This window comes from Neolamprologus brichardi, chromosome 18 (genome assembly GCF_056152115.1).
Source record: "Neolamprologus brichardi isolate AB-2024 chromosome 18, ASM5615211v1, whole genome shotgun sequence".
Classification (NCBI taxonomy): Eukaryota; Metazoa; Chordata; class Actinopteri; order Cichliformes; family Cichlidae; genus Neolamprologus; species Neolamprologus brichardi.
The window spans coordinates 14,568,271-14,587,220 of NC_142121.1; the positions used below are offsets into that span (position 1 = coordinate 14,568,271).

At 39.0% G+C, this 18,950-nt stretch overlaps 1 protein-coding gene across 1 annotated transcript in view; it reads right to left on the reverse strand.

Annotated features, from left to right (window-relative positions):
* Window positions 1–1,187: 1,187 nt before the first annotated feature.
* Window positions 1,188–18,950, reverse strand: part of LOC102789013 (collagen alpha-1(XI) chain-like) — an 82,232-nt gene continuing 64,469 nt past the window's right edge. Inside the window, exons 47-67 of the mRNA XM_087831586.1 lie at window positions 16,540–16,593; window positions 15,722–15,775; window positions 15,532–15,585; window positions 15,213–15,266; window positions 12,460–12,567; window positions 12,225–12,278; window positions 11,892–11,945; window positions 11,468–11,521; window positions 9,298–9,351; window positions 6,672–6,779; window positions 6,493–6,546; window positions 6,165–6,218; window positions 5,484–5,591; window positions 5,171–5,224; window positions 5,048–5,083; window positions 4,908–4,961; window positions 4,279–4,534; window positions 4,025–4,137; window positions 3,695–3,763; window positions 3,081–3,314; window positions 1,188–1,824 (exon numbers count right to left, since the gene is read on the reverse strand). Of these exons, the coding sequence (XP_087687712.1) occupies window positions 1,678–1,824; window positions 3,081–3,314; window positions 3,695–3,763; window positions 4,025–4,137; window positions 4,279–4,534; window positions 4,908–4,961; window positions 5,048–5,083; window positions 5,171–5,224; window positions 5,484–5,591; window positions 6,165–6,218; window positions 6,493–6,546; window positions 6,672–6,779; window positions 9,298–9,351; window positions 11,468–11,521; window positions 11,892–11,945; window positions 12,225–12,278; window positions 12,460–12,567; window positions 15,213–15,266; window positions 15,532–15,585; window positions 15,722–15,775; window positions 16,540–16,593 (1,827 nt within the window). The 3' untranslated portion in view covers window positions 1,188–1,677. The remainder of the gene's footprint in view (window positions 1,825–3,080; window positions 3,315–3,694; window positions 3,764–4,024; window positions 4,138–4,278; window positions 4,535–4,907; window positions 4,962–5,047; window positions 5,084–5,170; window positions 5,225–5,483; window positions 5,592–6,164; window positions 6,219–6,492; window positions 6,547–6,671; window positions 6,780–9,297; window positions 9,352–11,467; window positions 11,522–11,891; window positions 11,946–12,224; window positions 12,279–12,459; window positions 12,568–15,212; window positions 15,267–15,531; window positions 15,586–15,721; window positions 15,776–16,539; window positions 16,594–18,950) is intronic.

The following is an 18,950-nucleotide window of genomic DNA, read 5'->3' on the forward strand; positions in this document are numbered from 1 at the left end:
CCATTTTTGGATAATGCATGTTGTTTTTTAGGTAAGTATCGTAACGTTTTGGTGTTTAACATTTCCTCAGTGTTTACTATAGATGCCAGTGGTACAATTAGGAAACTACTGTCATTCAATGTTGACAAGATCTCCGATTTTATGCACTGCAAAATCGTGGATTTTAGCAACACACACTGGTTGGATTAATTAATAAATTCATTTTTCTATAAATGACGTTTTATCTGTAAGTGGATCCAAATGATTGCAACATGAATTTGGCAAAGCACCAGACATTTATTTCAGTTGTACATAGATTGTAAACATACTGCTATTACACAGGTTTCAAAGCGGTTCTGAAGTCTTTGCTATCATAGCTTTAAGCTAACGATGTGGAGAGGCAAACAGATCTTGATCAAAGTCTGAGTCAGAGAGAAAAGCTGGAAGAGATCACAGTGCCTGGGCTCAGCAGAATCAATCACATGAACCCAAACACTTGGAACCGCTAATCCTCACTAATCTTAAATTAGTGGCCAAGTTAAGGTAGTATGTAGAAGGCAGCGCAGAATCACAACAAGATCGCTACTTATTTCTTCACCCAAATAGCAACACAGACATTTTTGAGAATCCAGTTTTAATATTTTTAAATGAACAATTCAAGGCACATGAAAACATTTTGTCCATTGTTACAAAGAAAACATGAACAAGGCTTTTCTTGGAATTATTTCTTTGTAAAAGTTCGAAACCACAATCAAGTGTTCAAACTTGATTATAAACAAGGCTGAAGAGCCAAATGTGTCCACATTTGTAACAGAGGCATCTAACTGAATAAATTCTGTCTTAAAGAATAAGCCATTTTTTGTAATATTTATATTCCTGTTTAATTGTTTTTAATGGCTTGGTTTCCAAACTGAGTTTTAATAAGCAAAAAAAAAAAAAAAAAAAGTGTTTGTGTTGGGTGTTCCAGTTTCTTTTTAATCTCATAAAAGTTCCGAAAGTTGTGTTATTTACAAAAAGATTACGTCATACTTACAAATTGTTCTTGTCAAATATAAAATAAAAAATAATTCTCATCAAATTTGTTCTTAACAGACATTAAATAGGTTTTATTCTAATGCTGTTTAGCAAATATTTATTGAAAATTTCAGAGGCGGGGCACATGCAGGTTTTTAGAGTGGATTCATAAAGGAACAGTATTGTACAAATAATAATAATAATAATTACAGTTTAATCAAAAAAAAATTTGTAGCACCTTGAGTGTTTTGTGATTCTGCACAAAAGCACATCTGTGGTTGTATTCAGAGCAGCACCGGGAGCATCGAGAGAGGGAGGCGTGGTTGTAGGGGAAGGACGAGGGAGGATTGGGCTTAGGGGGAGTGGAGCCTCTCTCTGCTGCTGTAAGTGTGCCACCGTCCACCATGGCATCAAATGTCCTTTTCCTGATGTCATTCCCATTAGTAAGTTAAAGTCATGTGATTCTGGCCCTACAAGGGCGAGGAGCAGTTTCCCCTGGTCAGCGCTTTCATGACAGGGCCTGGGGGACTCTTCTTCTCCTTGCTGGAGTGGATCTTCTTGGCAACAAAAGAAAAGACAGGCTTTCGCTTCGCGGGGAGAGAAGATGAAGGTTGTCAGATCTCAGCATGTGGGTGTTAATATATACCCTCTGACCCTGTCCTTCAGCGGGGAGCAGGGGTGTGTCTAGCCAAGGAAACACACAGGTCCGACCTCAAAGCCAAACCTCTGGTTGGATTTCCCAAAGTCATTCAGCATGACGTCAATGATGGGCAACTGGTCGATGCGGGGAGTGTTGATCTCCAACACCGTCTTTGAATAGCCCTGCTTCGCCTACAAACACAAAAGGGCGCACAGGGAGGCAGATATTTTGTTAAGGTGGTTCAAGTAAAGTTCTAACCATGTTAACCCAATTTCCTCCGGGGTCAACCTTCAGGATCAATAAAGTTTTATTGAATTGAATGTTAGCACAAGGTACTAAATAATATAACATTATTTAAAATATAGATATGTTTAAAATTTTTGGAAATGGAAAAACAAGGCAAGAGAGAGTAGAGATGGATAGATGGACAGGGATAATACTATTCAGTATCTTGGCTGTCTGAAAAGAGCACTCTGGTTTTGGCACACAATACTCCTGAAACAACTGACTGATTAAATAACAAACAACAAATAGTAATTTCATAGCTAACTAGTCTATTAGTCAAACATTGCGAAAAAACAAACAACAACAAAAAAAAAACAACATCAACAAACTAGTCTTCAAGCTACCTGATAAAAACCTTATTAAATTAATGCAACTCCAAAATAGTGGAAAAAATATAGTTTAAATTGTAATAGCTAACACATTACATGTAATATTACAAAAATTCGTACCCACGTACTGAATTCTATAATTATAGTATCGATTACATCCAGTGAAACCTAAAGTGACATTTGCCTTTTAGTCTAATACATATTTATACAGTGCTTACCAAATTTAACCCAATGTAAGGTTTATGTCCCAAATTAACAATATCAGTAATTACAGAAATCTATTTTTATGTTTACGTTTTGATCAAGATGCCGAGTTAAAGTTTATTAATCTGTTTTGGTGGTTGAACTTATGCTATAAAAACGGTACGCTGTGAACTCTCTGATCTTTAGTTTTTGACAGATTTGTAAAATAGTGTTTTTCTGTTTCTGTGACAGTGGTCTAATAAATTTGTTAAGCAATGTATGCTGTAGCCTCTGACACTCCATAGACCTCCTGTACACACAGCAAAATGTGTTTCACTAAGAAAAAAAAAAGGCCAGGTCTTAATTCATTGGATCCATTTAAGCTGATCACCATTTTGAAACAGGCTCTCGTTTTAGTTAAAGATCAGTGCTAATGCTAACTGATCCAGTTATAGCATGTATCTACTTTTAAATGCCCTCATTGAGTCTATTAACCTTGCACTTGATCTCACTCTTACTATTCTCTTCAGGATAAAAATTACTTGCGATTTCTCTACAGCAGTCTACATATTTGTGAGGATTAATAGGATTTCATGGGATTTAGAAAAAAAGTTTAATTACAAACTGAAAGTTAGAAAATTAGCGTTTACCGAGCAGCCGTCCATCAGCGGCCTGATGAAGGGATTATTGTCATAAGACAGTTCCTCGTCGTTGGAGCCCAGGAAGCGCAGTGCCTTGTCATAGCTGTCAGTATCTATATCGTGCCAGGCCACAGACTGATGGCAAATGTAGGTGAAGTTCTGCCGAGCTGAGGAGCTTAGCAGCTTCAGGAAGGTCATCTGCACCGGGTTGATGGCGTTGTCTGCTGCATCAACGTAGCTTAACTGGGGAAACATGGAGAGAATGAAAAAAACTGAGAGAGGGAGAAAGGATGTGGTAAAAGTTGGAAAGAAGAAATATAATTATGGTAATGAGAGATGGAGTGAGGTGAGTGAAGCTGAAAAATAGTACGAGACAGGAATGAAAAAATGAAGTAACAGGAAACAAGTGGAGGAACAAAAGGAAATTGAGGAAAGGTAAAATGCAAAGAATATGAGAGGGAGATGTATAACAGGGGGAGAAATGAGAGATATTGGTGGGAAAGAGTAACTGTAAGCAAGACAAAATGATAAAGGAGCAAAATTGAAAAACTTATCTGAAAAGGATGTGAATGTCTACTGGGAGGTAATAGAAAAGAAAATAAGAGCTGAGCGGGTTGACTCACGATTTTGCCACGCTTAAATTCACTGAACCATGAACCTGGAGACTCCTTAGGCCAGTTAGATATTCTAGCCTGCAATAAATATCACGCATTAATTAAATGAATTACAAACTAATGAAGTGCTAGTATTGCCAGTGCTGTAAACAGACCTTTAACAAATAACTGCAAATAGCACTTATCCTTGTCAATACCCTACTGAACAGGGCTATGTAATTATAATGTGTTATTATTATGATGATTATTATTATTATAATAAAGCAGATCAATTGTTGATTGACTGCGACAAAAGGACAATATGTTGGCTTCAACTGTATATAATCAGGTGTCACTTGCCCCTGTGGATTTCTTGTCTGGGTAGATGCAGGTTTCTCCACCTGCTGTGAAGTTACAGAACACTTTGATGGTGTCTCCTATACAGCCCTGGTTTGGATCAATCCAGTATTCACCTAAGAGAGAAACAGAGACATACATAAGGAGGTGGTACGATGAACAGCTTGAAAAAGACTGCTTAACTATGTAGAAATACACATTTTTTCTACTATAAGTCACTTCTAATATATAACTAAATGTTAAAATCTAAATTTTACCATCTGGGTAATCAGGCTGGCTAAGATGCAGGTCATTGCAGGTCCTGGCTGGGTTATCTTGGGTGCCCATTGGGAACTTCATGCGCTCAATGTCCTGTTTGAGGTTGTTGAGAGATCCAAAAACATCCTCCATTCCCTCCACGCCATCAACGCCGTAGTCTGCCAGTGGCTCATCTTCCTGCATCTCAGCTTGCCTTCTGGTCTTTCGGGAAGACTGCTGGATAGGCAGGGGCTGGATGATATCAGCAGGTGGACCCTGCAGTACAGAGGTTAAAGTTCAAGTGGAATTTTTGTAAACTACACTTTTCTGTCTAACAGTACAAAAGTTCACAAATCACAAGGTGAAGAAATGACCTGTGGGCAACTGTTCAAAACCAAAGTACTTCATTCACAATAATAATTACAATTAAGGAGCCGGAACCATGCCATCATGTTTTATTTAGAAATTACCAGTAATTAATAGACTGGAAAAATATTTGCTGATTAATCCCCATGATTTACTAAGCCAGCAACTCACTAATTTTAGTTTGTGAAAAACTGTTTAGTAACAGTGTTATTGTTAATGTAATGTAATAATAATGAACATTATGTACAATGTATAATTTAATGACAATAAACTGGTAACTCACAGGTGGTCCGGGTGGCCCAATCAATCCAGGGTCTCCCTTCTGACCAGTTGAACCCTGAAAACACAAGTTATCATTGATTTATTTTATTTAAAGGAAGCCTCTTCTTTTAAAAACAATGCAGAAGAAAGATTATAACTTACAGTTGATCCTTTTGAGCCCTTTTGTCCTTGAGGACCCTGAAGGGAATTAAGGCAATATTAAGAGGTGAACAACACTGAATCGAAAATGGAAAACATGTTTGTTCAGCAAGATTTGTAACTTACAGAAATTCCAGGAGGACCAGGAGGGCCAAGAGGACCTGATTGACCGTTAATGCCCTGAAAATTTAAAATAAATGATGTCAATCAACATGCAGTGAATAGATGTGTAAAATAAGATATGAAATCGTATCTATTCAACTCAAAATGTCTTGCAGTAAAGGCAGTGACAGATAACCCATTTTCATTATTGATTATTTGCCACAAAGTGGCAGTACAAGAATAATTATTAGAACACAAACAAACTGATGTTCCGTGTAACTTACCAGGCTTCACATTTACTGTATAAGCTAATTTAATGACTCTATGGGATACTTACAGACTCTCCCTTGCCACCTGCAGTTCCCTGGGGTCCAGGAAGACCTCTGTCTCCCTTCTCTCCAGGTTCACCAGGAGGTCCAATTAAACCAATTAGACCTGGGTGACCCTAGAGCCAGAAGAAGAAGCCAAATCAAAATATATTAAAGGGGCACGAAATCAATTCAAAAAGAAAATATTTTTACTAATTATGTTACATCATTTTCATATCGGCAATATTTTAATGTCTGTACATTTACGACCAACAAGAAAAGTAAATATGCTAATTCATATGTGAGTTTATTCACAATGACTGGCATGATGGCCTCAGCGCTGTCTTATTTCTGCATATAAATAATTAGTGTGTTTATTGCAGTCATCATATTTAACAATGATGGTCTGTCTCAGCACCTGCTGGTGAGCAAAGTTATGACCATCTGCTTCTGACTACTGCATGCTGGCATTAAACCAATGACCATTACGAAGATGATATTATTGGGCTTATACATATTCATTCACTGTATTAAATCACTGTGTGAAAGACTCCTCACAAAACAGAGCCTTTCTTCTTCTCACTGGAAGTGTGAACAAAGAGACAGGCCGAGATATTTGCTTACTTCGGAAGCTTCAGATAAGGTGCAAAAGCAGACACAAGAAATATAAAATAAAGCAATTTGAGATTAGCATCGTAATAATGTCTTGCCTTCTCTCCCTTGAATCCAGAGTCACCTTTCATACCAGGAAGTCCAGGGGGGCCCTGTGGAGAGAGAATCAGGTTGTCAAGTCTAGCGGTCAGTGTGAAATGAATTCACACTGTCTTACAATGACAGCCGACACTGATCTCTGCATTTGTGTTTACTATTCAGTATCTTCTTTGCAGAGCTACAAACCAACGATCACACCAAAAACTTCATTGCGTCATAACAATCCTGTTGAGAATGGCTGATTTATAAATAAGCTTATGACTAGAAAGCAGTTCATATTCCAGATATTAAAGTATTATATGGGGGCGGTGCAAGGAAATGTCTTACAATAGGACCAGGAGGGCCATCTTGACCGGAAGCACCAGAGAGTCCTTGCTCACCCTGAAAATAAGAAAAAATAGTATTTTTTATAATTAAATAAAACAATTATTAGGAGATTTGCCAGTAATACTTGCTTATAAAATGTATAATGGTGCAGAAAATGTGATTATCAAAGATCCACTCACAACAGGGCCAGGGATTCCACGAAGACCCTCAGCACCAGACTTTCCAGGGGGACCTTGGGGTCCCACAGGTCCAGTTTTCCCAACAGGTCCTTCTGCTCCAGCTTCTCCCTGTAAAACAAAGTAACATTAGTCCTTATGTCATTCACGAGTAGTGAGTAAGTGAGTAAACTTCCGTAGGCAAAAAAAAAGAAGAAAACAAACAAATCCATGTTAACTGTATTTAACTTTCTCATCAAATGTATAAAACAGATGGTCTTTGGATATTATGCACACTTATATACAGCCATGGGTAGCAGATCCAAACAAAACAAGAACCCACATATTTATTCTGGCAATTGTCAAAACTTTGCAGGGACCTTTGCTTTGCAATACAAGCAATAGGCTATATTATACTGTTCACGGTAATACTGGTGTAATGTTGGGCAACAATAGGAAAATGAAACATCGCGATAGAATATGGGTAAAACTCAGTGCGCAGTGCCTTTGTTTACATACGCACATGGCAACAACTCAGAATGAGAAGAGCGAAAGCGGATCGTTAAATGAAACAGATGAACCAGAATTGGTTTGCAAAAATGCTGCAACTTCAGTGGTGTGGAACTGGTTTAGCTTTCATCCGTCAGATACACAACAAAGCACTATTTTTGGTAGAGCATGCTAGCGGGCTGTTGTTATTACCGTGTTTTTTGGAAAATACAGCACACTTAAAATCAATCCTTTGATTTTTCTGAAAATCAACAGCGCCCTTTATAATCCCGTGTGCTTTATGTATGAATTCTGGTTGTGTTTACTGACCTCAAAACGATTTTATGTACACGGTGCTCGAAAATTTGTCAAATGTCTCAGTACGACTTTGCTAAGCTATGAAGCCGCACCGTTTGATGGATTGTCGGAGCATTACGGCTACCGTAGGCAGGAGCCTCGTGGAGTGATACGAACTGTGCTTCAACATAATATTACCGTATTGTGTGTGTATAACCTCTTTTTAAGTTTTGTGGATATTAAACATGGTTATGCTGAGGATATGTCGACCAATTTCCACTGGAAATGCCTTTTGGTTAAACTGTCAGCGACTTTAATGCAGATAAAAAACAGCTGCTTGTTTAAGTGAAAATACATTGATGGGGTTTTTTGCACTAATAAAGTTGTGGAGTTAGTCAGTTATATCGTTATCGCAAATTTTCAAATGTATATCGTGATAAATATTTTTGGTCATATCGCCCTGCTCTAACAGGCAAAATCCTGTGGTACCAACACTATATGACCTCTAGACCTCTATCCAACTTGATAATTAAACTAATCCTGTATTTCAAAGTCATATATTTCGATATTCTGAATGTTTTCTGCTGCAAAAGCTTAGAGTGGAGGGATTTGAGGATTTGCGACGTCAAAACAGATCAAATGTTACCAGGTCACATCTGCTGTCTCTGAGCAGGAACGACAGGTTTTTATGTATTGAAGTTCCAGAGATGTCATATTGACTAGGATGATAGGAGGAGCGGATTAGATTGTTCTGACAACTAATTAGGCCTGGATTTGACACTCAAGGATCACCACGCAGGCTTTGGCTTGTCTCCGTCAAATCAAGTGTAATCCTTTACCTCAGTGTGGATAGAATGTGCACTTTGTCCATATGTCCGTCTGTGAGTGTGTGCGTGTGTTGAAAATAAGTCAGAGCTGGAGACTGACAAAAATACAAAAGAAGTGATATTTGTCATGTTTTCTGTTTGTGCAATTCTTTAAACCGTGTGATTTGTGTACAAAAAACCCACCACAATTTAAAACTTTCAATGATTTTTAAACTCTTTCAATCATTATCTTGGATTGTGCAGAAAATTGTGTACTTTAACAAAACAATCAAATCTGTTGACGGCCTCAGAAATAAGTTGTTGCTCTTAATTTGTCTATTTCTACAAGTGTGCAATTCAGCTGAAGAAAATGCTAGAGCAAAAGCTTTGAATGGATGTAGCTTGTTCTTTCCAGAATTTCTAGACATTTCTTTTTGCTGGAAAACATTTTTGCAAATATTTTAAAAATTTGGCATTTAATTTCAACATGCAAAGAAAGACAGTTATGAAAGGAGTTATGACAATCTTGTTGGCCGACAGTTGCTTATGACACATCCAGCAGTTTTGGAGCAGCCTTATTACTCATGTGGATTCATTTTTTTACTAGCAAATCGCTTGGCTGTTTTTGGTCTCTGCCAAATTCTGACTGAAATATCTTACTCTTTAAATGGTCCACTATGTTCAGTAGCTATTCAGTAGCTTTGTCTATCTGCCATGTGGTCGTGAACATTGGATTTTTTTTTTGGCCTTTTTTAGTGAAATCAACTGAAATCATGCTAACATTTTGACATATTAACATAATCAATTTATTGTACTCAAAAAAGTTGAAAATCACTATATAAGCTGAAGCTGAAGATTCAGATGACAAATCTTTGTTCATCAGTAAGAGAAATAGCTTTCATACTTCTTAGGATCAACATGTTTATTTTATTCATAAGTTTGGGTAATTATAACTATATTACAGCATTTAACCTAACTTTAAAAAAAATTAAACAGTATATATTAACACCATTCAAAACAAGATTATAATTTACAAAATCCTAGTTTCTCTAACTTACCTTAGATCCCTTTTCTCCTTGTCTGCCTGCCTGACCTGCTGGTCCAGCGGGTCCCTGGGAAAAACAAAATTTAAACAATATGAGGATTTTGTAAGCACATACTTGGAAAACAAATCATTGTAAAACCTGCTAAAAAGCACACGCCAACTGACTTTGTCCCTAAAAGTAAAATGATCCAACATTTGCAAAACACACAGCAGTTTCATATACATACTAATTATTTATCTGACCTTGAATTACGCAGGACCAGGCAACATCATTGCAAGCAAATTGTCCTACATTCCAAACATACTGAGATAAAAATGCATCAGTGTTTTCACCAAACAGCCTCTGGTCAAAACCTTGTAAGTGGGCTAACATTTGCCATTACAACCCATAATCAAATAGACCAAACAAAAGCCACCAGTCCTCAATGTAGGTTACAAGCACTGGCAACTGCGTATGTGCATTAGTGAATGTGTGTCTTGACTGTGTGTGGATGCGGGCACGTGTGTGTGCGCACCCGTGCATATGTGTGCTAATGTAGGCAAGCAGCCACATGCATCAATGAGCACCGAACCGGAGTCAATTTCGAGGAGATATTGGGCAAGAAACTAACACAGAATTACCTTGGAGAAGGATGAAAAATCATATCGCTAAGTCTATTAATATGGACATGCAACTGAGGTCTAATTTGTTCTCCAGTCTCTGCCACCACCAAACTACCCCTTTGAATACAAATTCTCTGGATAAAAAATGTTTACCAGGCCAACATTTTTAAAATGCATGCACATCCATCTGAGCCTGCATTTTATCCCAAGACACAGAATCGCATCTAAAACATCCAAACTACTGCGCCCGATGCCTAACGAATAACATTTCTAGCAGTAAAGCACCACCACCACAGGTAGTATAGTTTAAATATAGTTTTTGGAACCCTCAATCTCAGATAATGCTGCAATATCTATCCAGTGATCATTTTTCTGTCCAAGAACCCACAGGGCTGTACAATATCTCCACACAAGCCCTTTGTTGCTGATAGGACTGAGAAATGAATGCGTTTAAGCCATATCAGAGCTTTTTAATCACAATTCCTGTAGTCAGAATACTGCTCAAAGAAGAGGCACTGGCACTGAGATATGTTTCTCCCCTGTGACAACATCAGGCTGCTCATTTTAAAGCAAAAGTTATTCCTCGAGGTCCGTAGCTGTATATCTAAATATACTTTTTTTCTGCCACTAATCTGTGCCAGTGGTGATGCTGGCATTCAATTAGTCCTGACTTGGTGCTTTTTTCAGAACCACCTGACAAATATTATGTAACATTACTATGAAACATTTTGGAAATTTCCATAAAAACAAGTCTCCTAATCTCCTAATCATCGGTATATTTTGTTCTACAGCCCATCTCGCCGGCGCTGAGGTCAGTTGTTACAGCTTTGAGGGAGTCAATTTTGTGGTGCCACAATATTTTTATGCCAAATGCTCTATCATATGAGTTTTGGCGTTTTCTCTGTATTGTTATAGGGTCTGTACCTCACAGTATAAAGTGCCTTGTGATTTGGAGCTTTATAAATAAAATTGAATTGGAAATGTGTGGAATCGGTGCTTGATTGGGCATATTCACTGGCACCACACTGCTGGAAAAAAACCAAACAAAAAACCCCAAAGAACTTGAAATATGAAAGTGTCCGTCTCTCTTGTCACACTGTGGCAGCTTTTAATATGGTACATTAACAACATGCTTTATTGATAATTGTAAAACATTATTATCGTAATTGAAAGGCATCATAAAAAAAGCAGCCCAAGTGAAATGAAATAATCTCAGCTGAAGTCTGGTGTGAATGAAAGGGTGCAGAGTGCCTGAAATTATAGTGACAAGTTCATTTCCTGACACTAGCAGCAGCAGCAGTCCTACTCTTTCACTCTTGCTGCCAGTCAAATTCACAATACGCCAATACTGTCCTGCAGTATGACTGCTCATGGAAATTACTGGTTATTCTAGGATTTAACTAACGGAACAAATTTCCTGTGAAACCATGGATCAATTAAAGACCCGAGTATGTGATCATAATTATGTATCACTGTGCCGTGGATAGTAAAGTAGCACTAAGCATGTTAAGAATGTTGTGAATCTAAAAATGCTTCGAATCAAAGTATCATCGCATGCATCATTTTTGAAATGTACTCACCCTTTTGCCAGGAGGTCCTGGTACTCCAGCTTCACCAGATGGACCTGGAGGGCCCTAAAGTAGAATAGACAGAACACTTAACTGCACTTCATAAAAATGGAGGGTGATGTTACATAATGAGATATCTCTACATCTGTAAAAAGAGATACCCAATTTTAAAGGATGGATATGAAACAGTTTTTTGGTCTCCTTTACACTCACTTCACGGTGTTATTACTAGAGCTTCCTCATTGTAAACTGTATATATTACAGCAGTAGTAAATTGAAACTGTTTGTAATAGGCACTATTAGAAATTTTATCTTCATTTTTCCATTACTGTTATTTTTAATGTTAAACTCTAAGAAAGACTGCGACTAACTAATGAAAGAGTAAATCCTGCTCCGTTCTCTCACATTTACAGTAATATGATAATGTTGGACTTACTGGCTGCCCAGCCTCTCCATCATCTCCTCTGTCTCCAGGTAAACCATCCAGACCCTAAACAAAATACACAAATGAGCCAGACAAAACACAATTAATCAATTATAGTCCTGAGACACAACATTATAATATCAAAAAGAATTTTCACAGATAAAAAGAAAAGGTAAAGTTATAATACTGAAATACTGATCACTGATCATTTTCTTTGTTTTCGTGTTAACTGACTATCATTAAAATCCTCCAACTCATAACCATAATTATTATGATGCATATACATCAAATTCTGTGACACTGCAAACATGAAGCCACTGATTGAGGGATAAATGCAGCACTTACAGCAGCACCAGGCTCACCAGGGGGGCCAGGGTCTCCTGGGAAGCCGACAGGACCCTGCAGACACATCGAGGCATTGAAAAAAGTGAGCTTGCTTCACATATTTGACATTGTGTCAACAACAGCTGTGGCAGAAGAAAGCTCGACTGAGAAATATGACACAATGACGCTGTCGCTGGCAGCTCTAATAGTGCATCAGTCATGGATGCGTGTGTGTGTTTTTGTGCAGCTGACATACAGGGTTACCCTTGGGACCATCATCTCCAGGGGGTCCACGTGCACCGGCGGGTCCAGCAGCTCCTGGGGGCCCAGTTTCTCCCTTCTCACCCGTCTCTCCTTTCGGGCCCTAAGGAAATATAAATCAATGTCTTGTCACCATGAAGACCACATAAGAGCCATCCATACTACTTTGACAGTAGGATACTAAATATGGAACAAGTCAAATATGTTATTAAAACTGTCACTCCAACTACCATCAAAACTTTCACAAAACTGCCCAGAAGAGGAGAAAACTGAAAAAAAGCCCAACTGACTGAACTTTGAGCATCTATTTCAAATGAAAATTTCTATTTTATCCAGCAGATGATAAAGCAAATTAGTCCAGCATAGTGTCTGACTGTAGTAATAGCAATCTTTAAGCATTGGCTATGACTCAGAGCAGCAGTTGAAGCATAATTACAAGCCCAGAATCATTAACTGGTCCACTAGAGCTGAGCAATGCTGGAGCGAATGCCAGCATGGCATCTTTAAAGTTGACCTCATTGTGACGTTCAGCGCTGGAGTCTATCTGTCACTGTACACAGAAGCGAGGCAGCAACCGGATACGTCAATACACCCTGACAGACTCAAGGTGAGGTGTCCCTTGCTTTACAGAAGCAGTGGCTTAGTCTGGATTGATGGCAAAGCTCTGATCTAAGATGTTCGGGATGACTACTGTGAAAACTTTTCCTTTTTTATACCGTAAGAAAGGAAAGCTGAGACCTTGTTTGCAGGCAAACACAAGGTGCTGCATCATAGAACACATTATGCATATTATGTAAATGAAATCACCATAAAAATGTAATCAACAAATGTCTTGATGCATTCTCAATCATCCAGGAAAATAAATCTCCAAAAGTTGATTCTGTTCATCTGGATGTAGCGTCTCAGCATCGACCAAGTGTGTTTGCTTTTGGAACTGTGTCTTCATTCCACCTACTTCACATACAAGGGTCAGTTCTACAGGCAGAAACATGGGTGTGCCATGGGCTCCCCAGTTTCACCCATCGTGGCCAATTTGTACATGGAAGAAGTGGAAAAGAGGGCTTTGCTATCCTACCCTGGAACACCACCAAGCCATTGGTTCAGATATGTGGATGACACCTGGGTGAAAATCAAATCTCAGGACATATTACATTTCACGGATCCCATTAACTCAGTGGACCGACACATCAAATTCACCAGGGAGGATATGAAAAGTGGCAGGTTAGCCTTCTTAGACTGTGAGATTTCCATCAGTAATGGGGGACATCTAAAAGCTGACGTGTACCGTAAACCTACACATACGGATCAGTATCTAAGGTTTGACTCTCATCATCCACTGGAGCACAAACTGGGTGTCATCAGGATGCTACAACACAGAGCGAACACCATCCCCACTGACACAGCGGCCAGGGAGGCAGAAGAACAGTACATCAAAAAGGCCCTGAGTAAATGTGGTTATCCCAGCTGGACTTTTGTCAAAGCTGGAAAGGCACCTAAAGAAAGCTCCAGCCGATCCAGGAGAGAAGGACAACCACTGCCCAAGCGAAAACCTGTAGTGATTCCATATGTGTCAGGAGTATCGGAACAGTTGAGACGCATTTTTTCGAAACACCGGGTCTCTGTGGCTTTTAAACCCCAAAACACGCTGCGCCAAAAATTGGTCCACCCCAAGGATCGGGTCCCCCGACACAAACAGAGTAACATAGTGTACGCTGTTAAGTGCCAGGAGGATTGCCAGGATTCATACATCGGGGAAACCAAACAACCTCTGGCGAAGCGGATGGCACAACACAGAAGAGCTACCTCGTCAGGCCAGGACTCTGCAGTCTATTTACACCTACAGGCCAGTGGACACTCTTTCAAGGATGAGGATGTACACATCCTGGACAGGGAAGAACACTGGTTTAAGCATGGAGTCAACGAGGCCATTTACGTGAAAAGGGAAAGACCATCTCTGAATCAAGGAGGGGGCCTAAGGGTACATCTTTCGCCATCTTACAATGCTGTGATTGCAGCCATTCCCCAACTCTCTGTGAATGGTACTCATGGCCATTGATCAGTGGTCTTTGATCAGTGGGTTTTGGTCAGTGGTTGTTGATCAATGGTCATGAGAATTTGCACAATTATGATTAAGGAACTGACCTCACAGCCGATTGTTCCTTCAGTGGGCTGGTTTCAGTCATTATGCAAATGTACTGTTTATAAGATTGAGGAAACCTGCAGTCGGCTGAGACTGAAGAAGTCACTTGGATGAGTGACGAAACATTTCTCCCAGAAAACGCTACGTCCAGATGAACAGAATCAACTTTTGGAGGGTAATCAACAAATGTCATACTTTTGTCGCAGAACATAAGATATTCAGAATTTTACCCTTATTGCAGCCTAGCACATGATGGTAGATGAATGACACAATCAAGGGTGGAGCGTAGCAAATACGGCTGAGCTAATTATCTGCTTAAAAGCCCTCAGGTTGCTAGCATATCTACACATTTAACTAGATTAATCAGAGGTAAAAAATACTTAGAGGGACCGTAGAACAGCTGACAGCTGAAGTGTCATCTAATTACACAACTTAATTAGCTGTGCTAAGCAATATTTATAGGTTGATTGTTAAAACAGTCCCAGTTGCACAAGAACGCAGAGTGCTAGACTGTCTGGCAATCTCTGTTTAGATGGTTATAAGTAGTCAGTTCTCATGGCTTTGATGTTAAAAACGCTGTCTAGATTGAAACAAGAAAGAGCACTTACTCCGATACCAGGCTCCCCAGGTGGTCCTGGGTTGCCAGCCTCGCCGGTTTCTCCCTGTGATGTAACAGTGATATGTGAATTAGTTTGTGAAAGGTTTATTATCACACTGACATCAAACAGTCCAGCTTTATCAGCTAATTAGCGTATCAACTGACAACTCAGTGTTTTTTCAGTTTGTGTTTTAATAGCAGTGTCCTTGAGAAGTGGAAAGAGAAACAGCAAATATAACGAATATCATTTGAGGCAAAACCTACCAAAGAAAAAGATACAATTTTATTTCTAGGAGCTGAAAAAGATATGAGCAATATTTGGTTCTTACCTTTTCACCCACACCTCCCATTGTACCAATACTCCCAGGAGGACCTTGTGCACCCTGCAGATAAATCACAGAGACAGCAGTGAGTACAAGAATCTTATAAAAAGAAATTGTTTAACAAGCTGTAATTTTTTAAAAAAGCTAACTGTAACTGAAGCCTAATAGAGGACAAAGAAAACAAATATCAACTTACACTGGCTCCACCGGAACCCTGAGGACCTCTGGGGCCAGGAGGACCAGGTGGACCCTGTCAAAAGGCGAGGAGAGAGCGTATGTCCTTTATTAGGTAAACTTGGGGCATACGACTGCTGTTCAAACCTTTTGTTGGTGAGAGGCAACCAATCAGAAGAAAGAAAGAGTGTCCCAAGAGAAGGGCATTAAAACACGTTGTTACAAAAAGAGTATGAAGTGAGAGGCTGCACTGAGGTAAAAGCTACTCTCGGAGAATAAACATAAAAAATATGGAGTTCAAAATAAGGATAAACGGCCCCCTTCAGTGATCACTTCTTCACTCTAAGACATTGTTTTCGTCTTTTATAGTATGTAACTTTAATAATAGCATTGTCATAGCTGCTGTCTTACTTGTAGATGCAGTAGCAACAACATCAACAGACATGTCAGACCAGCTGTTGTAGTTTACCACATTTTTTATTGGGCCTTGTCAGTGTCAGACACAGACAGGGAAAAAACTAAGCTGCTCTGCATCTGTGTTTATCGTGTAAGTGCTGGTGTGAGATTAAAACAACCCTTCATGCAAAAGCTTGTTTGTTCTGACTCTTAAAAGAGTGAACAAATAATACGTGATAAAACACGATGCAAAACACAGTGCACAGAAACAGACCACACGCAAATTTAAATATTTGGAATGCTCATGTTCGGTTCTTTTACATCTGCTATACAGCTGGTGGAGCCGCCAGACTCAGCTACAAGCCAGAACTTCTGAACAATCAGCACAATTTCTCACTTCACTGGCTTATTCGTGAAAACAATACGAAAGAGAGCTGCACTCACCATTGGCCCGACGTCGCCATTCTCTCCCTTCTCACCAGGAGGGCCGGGCAAACCCTTGAAAGCAGACAAATTTTTCAAAACTCAGAGAAAAGGTCATGCGAGGCAGCACTCGAGACAAAACTGCACATTCAAAAATCCACTAAGGTAAAGACACATACAATTTTGCTGCTCATTAACAGGTACTTTCAGATGATGTGTATTGAATAGTGGGGTTGTAGTGTGCAACGCAATGGAGAATGCATTAATACAAGCAGAACCCCAGCGAGTAAACACACAATTAGTCAAAAAGGACACCTATTGTAATTAAAGGGTATTGGAGGCTTGGGTATAATCAGCCTGTGTAAATTGCAGGGTGGAAACGCCATCCATCTACGTCCACAGGAAAGTGGAAACAAAGGGGACAGCCGAGGCGATGCGTATTATCCAGCTCTGGGATTCAATCATGCTTGACTGAAACAGTATGAATACACCTTGGGAAGGTGGATCTATAACAGAAATGAAGAAGCTCTCACTTGCTGTTGTAGCTTATTGTGTATTGGCATAATTATGGATATTATGTGTTGTGTTGTGTTGGTTTAACTCCGGTGATGGATCATGCATAATCATAAGGTGGGTGGAAAGCAGCGGTAATGATAAGTTACTCTAAAATGAAAATGACATGCATATCGATCACTGCAAAAACATACGTGTAGTTTCAGTCCATTTTGTTGATTTACTGTACCTTTGTAATGACAGGAAAGGCTTATTTATTACAGAGCGTGACTGGGATTTAGACATGGTAATAAAGCATAAGGGTTGTACAAATGGGAAAATAAATCAAGCATCAAACAATTTCATGTCTAATGCTTTGAAGTGACAGGCGTCAATCAATATTGGACTTTCAGGCTTGTTTCTAAACTGTATATTCGAACTGATGTAAAAATAGGTGCACGGATTGAATTAACAAGCATCATTCAAACACATGTAATCAATAAATATTTGCTTATGACTGCCATTTCCTTTTATTTTCCACACTAGCCCTGAGCTATGAGCACACTCTGGTGTAATCAAATCTGATATTTACTCTCCTCTATGTTCCCACCTTAACCTCTTAATCTGAGGATTTCTTGCGCTCAGTGAGGACTCCAATATTCCACGGCAAACATGGCCCCAAATGATGGAGGGCTTTCAGACTGGAGCCATTCATTCCCCATAGTCAAAAATCATTAATGCTACAGATAATTGCATTGAAGAGCTGAGCTCGCAGCAGCTGCTGCCATCTATTGAAGGGCAGCTTAGCCAAACATAATTAAAAGAGTTGAGATCGAGTGCATTATGCCCAATTAAAAGCCAATTGCACTTAATAACAACGTTATCTGGCCCTATTGACCAGCAGGGTTTTGCTCTAATTTCATCCTCGGTGAGTCCTTGGATAATTGACTTTGAGATATTCTGAAGTGTGCCGTTTCTTTATTCCTTGCCACCAAAGCAAGTTTCCAAAACTTCGGTTCACTGGGTTAAATGAGCGAACGCTTGACCCCTTCGCTCTTCCTTTGACTCTGTGGAGTTCTGAGTAAGGGAGGGCTGAATAGAGCAGTGCAACAGTAACATGAACACTCTTGATCTTACAAACTCTCAGTTATGTATGGCGCAAACTTCTTCACTTTTAAGTTTACTTGTTATGGTAAAATGTAATTAGGGCTCTTGTGCCTCAGCCACACACAGCGTTGGCTTCATCTACAGCTACAACACTAACAAGATCAAGTTTTTTTTAAAACAGAATTTAATGCACAACAACCAATAATGAAGGATTACTATATCCTTGATTACTATACTATTTCATATTTGTATGATATTTTATGGTGACATGCTGATGCTGATATTTTTACCTGCTATTTTGCTACAAGGGCTTATAACCGTGGTGCTATTTGTGAGACTTGCTGTTGGTAATTTAATAAATAAGAAGTGCATGCTCGGAGACGAATGCCTTCAAAATGATCAGGTTTGTTATGTTTTTCTCGCGATGTTTAGTTATAACTAGCTTGATGGTTCCCTTAAAGTTTTCCACTAAAAAAATAAGGTAACCTTAATGCTAACTTTCTGAATAAACCAAATTAGCCTAAACTAAACTATCCACATGTGCAATATCCAAATAAATTGAGCTAACATTAATCACTTCTGATCATATCAAACCAAATAATGGTGCAATTTGTTGGTTGTGCTTTAAATTTAAATAGAAGTAGACATAGGTAAACGTGCATGGAGGTGGAACCAAAAACTGAAGGTTACTTATTGACAAAAGCCCTAAAATATTACTGTCATGTATAAGTATATTTAATATGCCAGTCCAGTTTTATAAAGCAATTTTCAGACACACCAGTAATTTGTAAGGTCACTTGTTATATATCCAAAACAAGAAGTGTGTCAATTCA